The 13655-nt window shown below is 45.4% G+C and overlaps 1 protein-coding gene across 1 annotated transcript in view; it reads right to left on the reverse strand.

The window, feature by feature from the left end:
• Window positions 1-13655, reverse strand: part of MYO7A (myosin VIIA) — a 99052-nt gene that overhangs the window by 44011 nt on the left and 41386 nt on the right. Inside the window, exons 5-14 of the mRNA XM_058018514.1 lie at window positions 11684-11701; window positions 8696-8880; window positions 7127-7248; window positions 5226-5368; window positions 5025-5138; window positions 4041-4194; window positions 3286-3386; window positions 1963-2076; window positions 611-753; window positions 40-250 (exon numbers count right to left, since the gene is read on the reverse strand). Coding sequence (XP_057874497.1) covers window positions 40-250; window positions 611-753; window positions 1963-2076; window positions 3286-3386; window positions 4041-4194; window positions 5025-5138; window positions 5226-5368; window positions 7127-7248; window positions 8696-8880; window positions 11684-11701 — 1305 coding nt within the window. The remainder of the gene's footprint in view (window positions 1-39; window positions 251-610; window positions 754-1962; window positions 2077-3285; window positions 3387-4040; window positions 4195-5024; window positions 5139-5225; window positions 5369-7126; window positions 7249-8695; window positions 8881-11683; window positions 11702-13655) is intronic.

Below are 13655 nucleotides of genomic sequence, written 5' to 3' on the forward strand. Positions count from 1 at the left end.
GAGGGCCACTGGCAGCAAGGTTGAATAGAAAAAACACACCTTGGGGAACTTGCTCTCCTCGTCAATGAGGGAGATGATGTTCATAGGCTTGATGGCAATCATGTCCAAGGCATCCTGGTTATCCGTGAACTCGATGTGCTGCCAGTTGATGTTCTCCAGGTTGTACTCCTCCTGCTCTAGCTTGAACACGTGGCGCACAAAGAACTGTTGCAGGTTTTCATTTGCAAAGTTAATGCAAAGCTGCTCAAAACTGTGGAGGGAAGGTCAAGAAAAGGCCTTTTTATATACACACTCGTTAATTTTTTCTACATCTCTCTTCATGCTTTTAGCAATACTCTCAAATCTTGTCAACCACTCAGTAAAGCTGCTGTTGGCTTAGAATTTCCTCATCGGTTCAGACAATCAGTTTTTTTTTCCCAAAACAATGTTATGTGTGTGGTCTAAATCAATTTAGAAACTGATTGATTAGCTCTGATAATTTCTCATATAGAAATAGGCTTGGTCCTACCCAGTCCACTTCACTTCAGTAGAGGTGAAAGGACTGCAAGACCTTGAGCTTGGGCTTGTAAAGGAGGATTAAGATCTGGTTCTCCTTTTGCAGGCTCCATACCTGTTCACAGTGAAGTTCTCAAAGCCAAAAATGTCAAGAAGGCCAATGGATCTCCTGATACTTTTGAGTTCCTGGGAAGGAGGTCTGTAAATTGCAGCATTGATCTTCTCCACAATCCACACAAAAAGTCGCCCATAAATTCCCTGCAACATTCCAAAGATGGAGCTCACTGAGACAGTTCAGCAGTTTGTCCTGCTAGTCTGCGTCACCACTTCACCCTTGATGGCACAGGTTCTCCTAAAGCATGGCCAACAACCAGACAGTCCCAGAGGATGTGCTCACCAATGTTTGTACCAGACTCTTGGCATGGTTTAAAGCTTCAAGAACCATTATGTAGATCAAGGAAAACAGACCCAAAAGCCTAGCTAAAAGACAACTGAGAGCAAACCCCCAAATGTGGATAGTGCTACATTTTGGATCTTTGGGCTTGCTGTGAAGCCAGACAGTCCTTTCCTTGGTTTCCACACATTTCTCTCTACAGATCAGCAGAGCAGAGCCATGTTACACTGCAAGAACATCTTGCTCACTTGAACAAGGTGCTCACTGAAACAGTGCAGCACTGGCTGAACAGTCTGATGATCTAATGACACAGATATTGCTGCTTCAGTAACTCCAGAACTTCATGCTTTAAACTGTTGTTAATTTTTATTTTATAAGCTACAGTAGTGTGACCAAGAGGGGAGACTAATTCAAAGGCCCGTCACCACTAGAGAAGACACTGCAGGCTAGCTAGCTTTCAAACCAGCTTGATCGACCAATTCCCCACAGATAAAATGAGGACCCAAGTTGGTCAAGGCATGCCAATAATTCTTGTCTTGCAATTTTACATGGGGCTGCAAACAGCACACCAGTGATCCACACCTATCCCATCAACCTTCTTCACTCCAAAGCCTCAAGATGTTCCAAGTGCTCTGATGGCTTCTGGACTGCTCTATCCCTGGCCTTGTGTTGTTCAGCTGTATTTATTGCTGCTTATGTTCCCAAATCCTGAAATTTGGGTGTGTGTACTGGAGGTGTTGGTAGAGTTGCTCTGATTTACAGCACCTGAGGATCTTTCTAGAATCTGAGGAAAAGCCATTTCAGAATGCTGGGTCCTTCAGCAGGTCCCCTTTGAGTACAGACAATCCCCAATCCAGATGGCAAATCCCTTGCAGAGTAGGTGACATACATTCCTTCCACCTCAACTCTTTGTACATCCCAAGTAGAACATGGTTTCAAGTGCATTTGCTGATCTGAGCTCACACAGGCACCAAGCGAGACCCTTTTCCTGTGCAGTGGATGCTCCAGTCTCAGAAGGGGCAAATTTCTTCAGCTTATCAAGAGAAGGCACAAGGAAATGCCCTGAGACTTACCTTTACAAAAGCGTCCCTCACATCCAGTGCTTGTTCCATGCTGAGAGGGGTGGAGACAGTTTCACCCCTGGTGATTATGGTCCGGCTGGTAAGGCAGTTCATCACGTCCTGAGGCTCAACCTGACAGACAACATCAAACACAGCTGCTGTACAGGGGAGGTACCTCAAATGAAGACACAGGCATTTTCAGAGAGAAAAATTAACATTTTTTTATACTGTATTTTAATCTGGAAGGTGTTCTTGTGATTTAGCATGAGATGTTAACGAGGTGGGGGAACACAGGATGAGAAGGCAGAGCAAAGCCTGCAAAGCTGTATGCTACCAGCATGGGTTAAAGCTTTGCATCACCTTGATCCTTTTTTATACTTCATCAGGGAAATGTCCACTGTCTAAGTGGACAGAGAACTGTGGATCACACTCTGGGCCAGCAGTGCCTATGGAGATGAGGTGATGCCCCTGTTAGCTCTTGAGAAGGCCACTGAAGAATGCCCCAGTCACTGCATGGACAATTTCACTGAGGGTCATCTCACCTCCCTCTTCAGACACACAGAATATATATGACATCTATCTCAAATACCATTATGAACTTTATTTATATCGCTGAGGGAAACACCCTACTTTAGGGACTGAGGTATTCTGGATGCCCTTTCTAGTACCATGTGCTAGACCCACCAGAGGGTCTGTTCCTATCTGCTGATATGAAGGAGACTTCAGATAACCCAGTCATGGAATCATAGGATATTTTGGGTTAGAAGGGACCTTTAAAGATCATCTAGTTCCACCCCCCCAACAGGAACAGTTTCTGCTAGACCAAGTTGCTCAAAGTCCCAGCCTTGAACATGCCTACAAGTAGAGCAGCCACAAAATCCCTGGGCAACCTGTTCCAGTGCCTCACCACCCTCAGTGAAGAATTTCTTAATATCTAATTTAAATCTGTCCTCTTTCAGTTTGAAGTCATTCCACCTTGTCTTGTCATTCCATGTCCTTGTCAAAAGTCCCCCCACCCCCAGCTCTCTTGCAGTCCCTCTAGGTACTGAAAGGGGCTCTAAGCTGTCCCCACAGCCTTCTCCTCTCCAGACTGAAACACTCCAGATTTCTCAGCCTGTCTCCACAGAAGATGTGCTCCAGCCCTCTGGGTATCTTTGCAGTCTCCTCTGGCTACTCAGCCCAGATGGAGACATTCACGTTCAAGCTGCCAATGCAGGACACTATATGGCTTATCCAGGCCTCTTCAGCCTCCCAGAGCTGGTGGTGCAAGGGGAGGCTGGCTCAGACAAAGGTTTGCCACAATACTAAAAAGCTGGGATGGAATCAGAAGGGGACCAGCAGCACTGCAGGGCCACTGACCTCCAGCAATGTTGCCGCAGTGATGAGCGATGCTGACTGAACAACCTCGCAGGCATCCAGGTTGTCATAGGTCCGAGCTGGGGAAAGAAAGGCAGAGGGAAAGCCATCAGCAAAGGACATGTCTCTGCAGAAAGTGGATGGGGTGAGGGAAAGGGTCATTCTCCACTGCCTCCTGTGATGTCTTGGCAAAATCTGGCCATCAGAAGGGAGAGAAAAGTTCACACATCTGCTGGGGTCCTGCTGCTGACTGCAAAGCACCTGTACTCTGCTCTGCCAGACCAGATAGTAAAGAATGTAGAAATGTTTTAGCATCTAAGTGCTTTAGGCTTCTGTCTTCTGAAGAGGCTTTTTAAATCACTGTGTCATTTCTGACAGCAGAGCTGTTTGGTACATTTACAAAGGTATATCCAATCACACAGGCACTTGTCAGACGCTTCATTAGTCTCTCTTTGTAAAACCTGAGTGTACTGAATAACCTCTGTCCATATTCGACCTCACAACACTCAGAAACGTGGATGTCATTGAGCACACTGCAGCCTGGCAGCGCTCCTGTGGGCAGGTGGAATTATTCCTTATTCCTTGTCCTTACAATGCCATAATAAACACTGAGTCCCTGGCATGGCACCCTGACAGGTGTTCTGGATACAGCTCTCCATCCCTAAGTTTGGCTCCCTGTCAGCAGGCAGAATAAAGAGCAGCAATGCACTGGACCATGTATTTTGTCCTTTTACCTTCATACTGCAAGTTGCCCATGTGCAGGATGGCAGCCAGCAGCTTGGAGATCTCCCAGTTCTCAGTGTCGGTGAACATGAGGACCTTCATAGCGGAGCGGATATTGGCGTACTCCTTGCTATCATCTCTGCCATCACAGGTCGTGCAGTTACCCTGGGGGGGCAAACGGGGCACACACTGCATGGGGCAAAGCCAGGGAGCACCAGGGTAGCACCCTAAGCTCTCAGGACTTCCCTCAAAATCAGCAAGGTTTTGTTTAAGGGATGATGCTGAACTTGTGGATCTGGCTCTGCCCTTTGTCATATTCTATGACTCAGTGCTGAGCCTTGTGACCTACAGTTATCCTGTTGTCCCCAGGTATCCTGTGTCTGACTGCCATCAGCAGAAGAGAAAAAGCTCTCTGAGGTGGGCATAGAGAGCTGAAGGCTCCCACTGATCCAGTTGGAAAGCTGGGTCCCAGCCTTGCTGATGATACATCAGCCTAATTATACCTGCTTCTATCAGCTCCTCTGGATATCAACACTGGTATATAGGAAGTGGGGTTGGAGATTGCTGGCTTGGTCAGACACTTGGAGCACACACAGCTCAGCCCCATATTCTGCTGAGAACGTGCCATCCAGACAAGCACGTCTCTACACCCATCACTGCCTCAAGAGCAGCAATTCTTATCTAACACCCTGGCTACTTCCAAACATGTGGCATGGGCACCATACACCATCCCATCCAAGCTTGTGTTCTACTTCACAGAAAGTGTGGAAATAGCCTGGTCTAGACACAGGGATTAAGGATTTCCACTAAGACTATGAGCCTCGTGGCGGTGAGACAAAGAGATCTGTCAAACCCTGCGGCTAAGGCTCAGGAAGGTCATAACCAGCAAAGCAGCTCTTGGCTGCAGAAGCACCTCTCTTTTCCTTTTCCCTTGCTAAGGACCTTTCACCACATCACCCTACCCCCACCAAACCTCTGTTTCACTGCTCTCTCACCATTGCAAGGTAGTTGTAGTCGGTGGCTTTCCCAAGACCCAGCTTCTTCTTCTGCTCCACGGTCATTCCTCTCAGCATGCAGTAGAACACGTGGTAATTCCTCTCATCCTGGGCCTGCAGGAGAAGAGCAAGTGCCAGCTCTGTGAGGAGAACAGCATGGCAAAGGTCAGCTGCCCGTGCCTTGCAGGTGTATCACCTTACCTGCCTGCACACCCGGGACTTCTCCAGCAGGTACTGCTCAATCTTTGCCCCCTCTATAGCTCCCCTTTTGTTGAAGTGGATGTCGATGTACTTCCCAAACCGGCTGGAATTGTCATTACGGATGGTCTTTGCGTTCCCGAAAGCTGCAAGAATTATGGTGCGTTAGAGAGGGTCTGATGCAGGGAGGATGATGGATCTGGTCTCAATGATGGGGGAAAAGTCAAAAGAGTGAGGCTGAGAGGGTTAAAAGCAGCCCCAAAACCTTCCCTTAAGTTGGGCTGGATCAATTTCATCTCAATGTGAGGAAACAACATGTATATCAGATGACTTTCCTTGGAAATACAGAGAGGAGCACAGAGGAGGAAGCTTGGGAATGGGGTGATCTAATCCAGGAAGTAGGGCTAGGACAGCAGGATTTTGGCGGTAGTTGATGAAATGAGAGGAGAGTTGAGCAAGAGTGGCTGCAGTGTGAAAGGTAACACTGTACAGAAATGACAGAGATGCTGGTGAGTGATTTAATGACTGAGAGGGAAATAAAAGGGAAAATGCTTCCAAAAGGGAAATACAGACAACTAAGCCAACCTCCAGCAGGAGACTTCTCCCTGCAAGTAGACTGTGCACAGAAAGGTATCCATGTCCATCCTCTGTTGGGTGTGGATGAGTGCCCTAAACCAGCACACCCTGCAATTTCTGATCCAGGATTTCTGGCAGGTGATGGACATGCACTTGAATTACAGAGCCTCTCTTTCCTGAATCTCAGCAGTGACCAAGTGCATATTCAATAGTGCCCTGTGTGCTTGTCACACTTCTGTTGGTTCCTAAAGGGTTATTCACCAAGCAGAGGAGGTAAAAATCATAGAATGGTTTGGGTTGGAAAGGACCTTCAAGATCATCTAGCTCCACCCCCTCTGCCAAGGGCAGGGGCACTTCCCGACTAGATCAGGCTGATCAAACCTCTATCTTTAAAGGACAACCCTAATGTTACTCTTCAAAGAAAATACAGTTTTTCTGCATAAGCATAAAAGGTACATCTGGCATCATTTTGGGTCAAGAGGGTTAGATAACCTATTTAATTTACAGATATCCAATTAAAACAGTGGGGTTGATCACAGTAACAGCCTGCCAATGAACCTATTAAGGCCACAAGCTGATTCTCATTATCTGGTTCTTTCTTGGACTCCTCTATTTCTTCTTCTGCATTCTGCTGCCATTCACTGGTCTTGGAAGGAAAAGGTGGGGTTCGCTATTGCATACAGCCAGCACAAGGTGCTGTGAAGCTCAGGTCCTATTAAACTGATGTTTTATGGAGCCATCTAAGAATGGGAATAGGATTCCTATTCCTTAGAACCATTCCTAAGAATAGGAATAGGATTTTTGCAACTATGGCCAAAAAAAGCACAAAATAAGTTTGCTGAATGCAGCACTGATGGGATACTGAAGTTCTGCATGCAGAGGAGGTGGTGAGATTTTTCAAAAGAGCAAAAAAGTATTGATCAGCACTTTTACGTACTACACACAGAATTAGGTAAAATTCAGGGTTTTGTATGTGTTTTCTGGGGGAAAAAGTACTGTTTTATGTGGAAAACCACTTTCCCCCTGATTTTTAAAGTAACAAAATAGTTGAAAAAATAATACAGGTTAGCTGAAATGCTTTGCTTTCAACAATAGTTGTCAAAAATATTAAAGGAAACATTGAAAGCTTAGAGAATATTAGTCTTGTGAAAAATAAATTCAGATGGAAAGAGTCTGAATGCGTTATTTAGCAAAAGTGTACCTAAAAAAAAAAGTTTTGTCACTTTTTTGGAAACTCAAACTGTGACATAAGTGTTTTACATTTATGGTTCCTGAATCTGTTTCTTATTTTTTCCAGCAAAAGAATTCTTTGTTATCTGAGGCCTCACCTTCCAAGATGGGATTTGCCTCCAGGACCTGCTGCTCAATCCAGGAGTGCTGGCCACTGATTGCTGCCAGGAATTGCAGAATCAGTTTTGTGCTTTCTGTCTTCCCTGCTCCAGATTCTCCACTGCAAAGACAAAGGAGTGGAGGTCAGTGAGAGCCATGCTGCATCCCTGCCAATGTCCCTCCCTCTGTCTCCAAAGGAACTTCTGTCTCTTGTGTCTCTTCTGTTAGCGTGGGCGGGATGATACCACTAAGGATGGGTTTCCAGCACCCCAAGGATGATCAAACCTGGTTGTGGGACAAATGATAGGACATGGTATCAGATAGCTTCCAGCCAAGATCCAGATTTTCTCTGTGTTCCACTTGACCCAAGCTGTTGCTTGAGTTTGGGTATCCCCAGCAAATGCCATCATTCAACCAGCACCAAGAAGGTTGGGAAGTACTTTCAGTCAGTGCTTTTCCAGATATGATCACCAGACCATGACCCTGGGTCCAGGATCTAGCTGTTCCCATGGGACATCACCACCACTCTTGAGCTGTGATAAAGCAGACTGTGAGATGCAGCCTTTTACCAGGAGGGACTTCCACAGGTCTCCTAGGCTTGTTCTAACCAGGAGCAGGGGAGAGAGGAGAAGCTTATGGGGCAGGAAGCCAGAGTTATTCCTCAAACTTTTCTCTGCACTGAAAGATAACCTCAGTTATCTTGTGAAAGGGCTGGGCAGAAATATTCGGGTGAGTCTATGCCGTGTCTGATACATGAGCTAGCCAAAATAAGTGACCAAAATAGACCTTCCTGACATTAGGTATCTAGCCCTGGCCCCATGGGCAAATAGTTTCACTTTTCAGGCCACTGGCACACTGCATTGACTCTCCTATGGGCCCCCCATGATGCTTTTTTAGACCAGCAAAATAAGCCTTACTGAATGGCCTTTTCAGAATCACGTATCTGAAATACTGCACACGGGATGTTCCAGAGTTATGGCTTTTCATTCAATGAAACTTAGGGTAGGCATGCCTTGGGCAAAACGATGCCTCAAACGAAAAAGACTGGAGGTTCAGAATTTATAGGATCATGTTGGAGGGCTGAGGACATCAAATCTGGCTTTGGGACAGATACTGGAAGGAACTATATGCATAACTGTGACCAGGCACTCCTTGGTGCCCAAGGTTGATCGGTCCAGAGCAGAGCCATGCATGGAAACACTGTTCAGGAGCGTGAATGACCACAGGTCCAGTGACCAAGCTTGTCCCCGACCCTCCCTTGTGCAGAAAGTATTGATGTTTGTGTTTTTGACGTCTGTAGGAGTATTGAGCTTAAACTGAAAAGTGGAGGTTAAAAATGAATATGAGATCTATTGAGTTGCACGGGTAAAATACCAAAGTATCGATAAAGTGCCTCTACGAGAAACAGAGGGACTGCAAACAGAGACCTCCTCTGCACTGGGAATATGTGGATGGAAGATCTAATCAGTCACTCAATGTCTGATTCTATCTGATAAGCTGCTCCAAATCAAGCATCTGCTCAGCATCTGCTTTCAGGCTATGGCCCATTTGGAAACTCAGCAACTCACCTTATGATACAGCACTGGTCCTTGTTGTTGCGCTGCATGTTGAAGTAGCAGTTGTCAGCAATTGCGAAGATGTGTGGTGGCATCTCACCAATCTTTTTGTTGGTGTAGAGGCGTATCTGCTCAGGTGAGTAGATGGGTAGGAGCTGGTAGGGGTTTACTGCCACCAGTATTGAACCAGTGTATGTCTGGAGGAGAAGCACATGAAGGTTTATGGGGACAGTGAGGTGTAGCCGAGAGACTTTAGCAGCTTGGATGGGATGTGGATGGAGGCCAGAAAAATCAAGGCTTTTAAAAGCTGGATGAAAGATGATGCTCAAGTCAGAGATGCTTGCAGGGGGAGACAGGGTTAAAATGGGAACAGAAGTCCCAAAGTACCTAAATCGGTTCATATTTAGCCTTGCTCATGCACAGCATGGTTTCAAGCCTTAATTCATATTTTGTATGCTCTCAGTTAAGATTCAGAGTCTTAAGAGAAGCTCATATTTGCAAAAATATCACCAGAACCAGCATATATCCATACATATCTGCTGCATTGTACATACAATAAGAAACCATAGGTGAAGATACCTGACAACCATTCCCATATGCCAAGGCAGGACCAGCTGGATCTAAACCATCCTGACAGATGACTATCTAATCTGTTTTTATCAATCCACAGCAGCTGCTAAACTTCCCTCTGCAATGCATTCTTCTCTTCCATCTCTGCCTAACCAAATCTCTCCATACTTCAGTTTAAACCTTATCCTGTGCAGATGGCTATTTTCCACAAAGTCCTGACATATCCCTTCTCATCTATTTTGTAAATGGCCTTTGGTCCAGCTGTCGTGGGCCTTGGGTAGCAAACCCCTCTGTAGTATCTTGCTCTTTCATTTCTGCCCTTCCAGAAGCTGTTTCTCTCAAGCCTTTCATCAAAGGACTCATGAACTTTGCTATCTTGCTCAGATGTAGTGCTGAGGTTAGGAGGTTTGACCACATCCCAACCTCAAGGCAGAGAATAAGGACCTCCTTCCCCTGTTTCATCTGTCTAAAAGTCAGTGTCTAGAGCAGGAGAGCCAATGGGCCTCCACCCTGGGTTAGCCCAGGGGCATGAGATGAAGGCTACTTTCACTCTGTGACTTCAAAGAATTCAAGTCACTTCCTCTAGGTTAATTTTCAGCAACTGAAGTTAAAAGATTAATCTTAACTTTCTTTCCTGCTGGAACCAGCTGTGAAAGCACCCCCACTACTGCATATATTTTTTCAGGAAACAAAATAAGCAATTTCAACATTCATATAATCCTGATGGGTTTTCATCTGCATGGCCTAAACCTAGTAAGGCTTCTGCACAAAGCAGCAAAGTGGCACAGCCAAGGATGCTTGTGAGGGAGAAGAAATAATTTGCCACCATCTGTACAAAACTTGCCACCAGTTCAGGTTTCCTGAAGGCAGCCAGTAGGTGGCAATTGTGTCCCATCGTAGGGAGGATGAAAGCCATTAGGGGCTCCTCACCTTCTACTCTCATGGCCAACACAAGAGAGCAACTTTCAGTTCAGTCCCTTATGAGGTTTGACTTTGCAGTGCTAACTGAGAAAGGACACAATACTCTTCTCTGTAACGCGGGATTATGTGCCAGTAGGGGAGAAAAGCTCTTTGAGCTCCAGAACAATGTTGTCACAACTCCAAAGGGTAGAAATTGGCTGTGAAATCATGTAGACAGGATTTTAGAAAAAGAAGGCATTGAAAAAAGGGAGCAGAGACATCCCTTCAGAGAAGCCTTCAAAGGGGACAGAACAGGTAACCTCAGTGCTCAGAGGAGGAGGGAGCTCAATTTCTGAATGGCATTATGACAGCAAGATCCCTAATGAAGACTCCTTTGAGTCTTCCTTATTTCCTTAATTTCCTCTTTACAATTTATCATCAGGGGACATTTTTAGGGACATTAATTTTAGGGACATTTTTAATCTTCCTTGAGCTTTTAAAAAAAAAATAATCTAACTCCTTGCAGAGGTCTCTGAAATCCCTTTTCAGAGATTTCAATCACACTGGTCTGCCCTGCCAGAAATGTAAACAGAGAGGCTTTTAAAGGTGTTAACCATTAGGTATTCTTTCTGGATGCTCCCACTGACCCTTCCCTTGTGATCCACAAAACCCTTTGTCAGCATGAACTCTTGTACTATTGCTTGTTTTCGTAGCTCATTCCTAGTTGATAAATAATCACAATTTGCCCAATTCTTACAGCTGACAGAAGGCAAAACTTTTTTCACTCTGTTGATCAGAGGCCAAAGGGCACTTCCAAGGAAATAGTAGTTTACTGGTTTCTATTGCTGGGTGATGTCAAAGCCCTTTTCTATCGGAAAAATAAAGCTTTACTGAGAGCAGGGAGTCTGCTGTAGCTGACCACAGGAACCGCATCTCACAGCAAATTCATTACTGCCTGCATGACCTACATTTTAATTAGCCCCAAACAAATCCTTTCTGAGCCTGCTTCCCTCGCTACCCAGAACACCATGGCTGACTTCATCTGGATTGTTATGGGGTTAAAGCTCTACCAAACATTACTGCATTTTGGCAGCCCTTAGAGAGCAGCAGCAGGCGCTGGTTTCATCTCTAGATAAAGAGATTTAACCTTACTCACAAGTCCAAACTCCCTACCAGACTCTCTTGCTATTCAGTGTAGTTTCTCTTGCTGTGTGCAAGCCAAACCAAGGGCAAGAAGCCCTTGTTGAAGTTTTTCATATTTTGCTGCAGACATTTCTTCCCTTCAAGTTAAGGTCATTACTGAGAAGAACTTAAAGCTTTAAGCACATTCCCATCTCTGGGAACATGTCACAACTTCACCATGTGGGTCAAGCTCTGCACCAAAGCAGATGAATGCTCTCCATGCATTTATGAAGCAGTAGCAATGGTGGTGCAAAGTAAATGAGAAGGCCACAATGGTGAACAAAAAAAGGTGATCCTGTGGAAGGCATGACAGCAATTGCAAATGACTTTGCCAAGAGTTGTACTTACCCTCCCGCCGCAGTTTGTCTTATGAATAAAATGTGAGGGAGAAGAAAAAGGGAAATTACATTTTATTAGAGCAGAACTACATCCTCCACAAAGCTAAGGACACAAGGAAACAAGAGGAACTGAAGTTCCATTGGAAAAGTAATCATTTACTCAGCAGGCTCAGAAATCCTTTCAAGCAGTGAAACTTCACTGTCTTTAAGATAGTGCTAATTATACCACAGGAAAAAATCACCTCAGTGGGCTGGGTGTCCCCTGCACACATGGCATCCATATGGTGGTACCTTGGCTTTGCAACACTATCATCAATATTTACCACATCCGACACAAATCTACTCCTCCTAGTGCCATCACTCCTAATAGCTGAGATCTAAGGTTGGGCTCCTTGGCCTCCAACTACACACCTGTAGACGCAAGTGGTGTGCATACCTCTCTATCAAGCTATGCACTCTCTGTCATTTTGAGAGTCATTCTGATTTTGAGATGGCTCTAATTGCCGTGCTTTGCCCAGTTCCTGGGCTGGCACTCCAAAGCCATTAGTGGTGTGGAGCAATCAAGACACAGTAACCTGGAACCTCTGTGATACAAATGTCCTTGTGGGATGTGGCCATCCCTTAGGCAGGAACTCTGTAGGACACACTGCACTGCACTGTCACCATCGGACCAGAAGAACTTGTAGAGAAACTGATGTGGCTATTTTGTCACCTCAGGCCAAATCACCACCCACACTCACCTCCAGGCTAAAAGCTGCCCTTTGCATCAGCCCTTATTAGGATGATGTTGCCAAACAACACTTTGGACAGTGCTTGTTTGTGTTCCTAATCTTCCTGGATGCCTGTGCATAGCTTGGCAAGGGAGCTCAGAGACAGAGCTTTTTCGAAGGAGCTTGGTGTATTCACAGGCAATCTGATGATACTGTACACACAGAATTGTATCTGAGGACCTCAGGTCACCTGGAGAGGCAACAGGCACTTGCTGGATAATAGACACCCCAAAAGAGACACAGGGACACACTGAAAAAATATCCAACACAATCCAAACTTTCTCAGAGAGAGTGGCAGGAATCCACTTTGTGCCACTGCAGGGTGCCCACAAGCAGGGGAAAAAGGGGCAATGTTCAATGGGTAAATTCAAGTTCCTTGAATGAGCCAATCAGCTACAAATTATTTGCCATCTGTACTTCTTGGGTGGCATTCAGGTTGCTTGAATTCAGTTATCTACGTGAGTGCTGCACCTAACCTTGAAGACAGATGTGCTGTGAGCTGAGGGAGGTTGGACTGTAGACCTCCAGCCTAAAATTTTCTTCCAACATAAACTCCTCTATGATATTCAAACTCCATTCAGCTCTGGAGCATCTGAGAGGCATTTCTGTTTGCATGACTGAAAGGCAGTCTTGTCTCTGCTGGCTCTACTGACACCTCTGGTGACTGCCACGGAGGCCCATGGAGACACCACCTCAAGTATGAATTTGGGCTATTAACTTGCTAGTTTATCATTATAAATGGCAAGACAATTTGATTACAAAGAGAGAAACTTAGTTCATCTAATGTGGGAATAATTTTCTGATTATAGTATTTTTGTCTAAACTGACTATAGGGCCTTAGGCATCATGCACAACAAATAAAGTGTCTGAAGAAGAGATGCATTTGGAGGTCTCTGTTCTCCCCCAGGCTTTGGGGACTTACGGGTGCCTTTTCAGCACCATGTCCCCTTCCTCCAGGATTGTACTCCATCTCTGAAAGAAGAGATGGATCTCTCCCAGAGAGGGGCAAGGAGCTATCAATCATATTAACAGCCTGTGCAGCAGAGTGCTTTCTGCTCCATCACTGCCCAGCCCTAACCCAAAATCATCTGATCAAAAAGCACTGGACATCAAGCAGTGATGAACAAACAAAATAGATAGATAAAATCTCACTCATGCTCTGTGAGCTTATTTTATCTGTGAAGTCTGACTGTCTTGCAATTCCTTCCAGAC

This window comes from Melospiza georgiana, chromosome 2 (genome assembly GCF_028018845.1).
Source record: "Melospiza georgiana isolate bMelGeo1 chromosome 2, bMelGeo1.pri, whole genome shotgun sequence".
Classification (NCBI taxonomy): domain Eukaryota; kingdom Metazoa; phylum Chordata; class Aves; order Passeriformes; family Passerellidae; genus Melospiza; species Melospiza georgiana.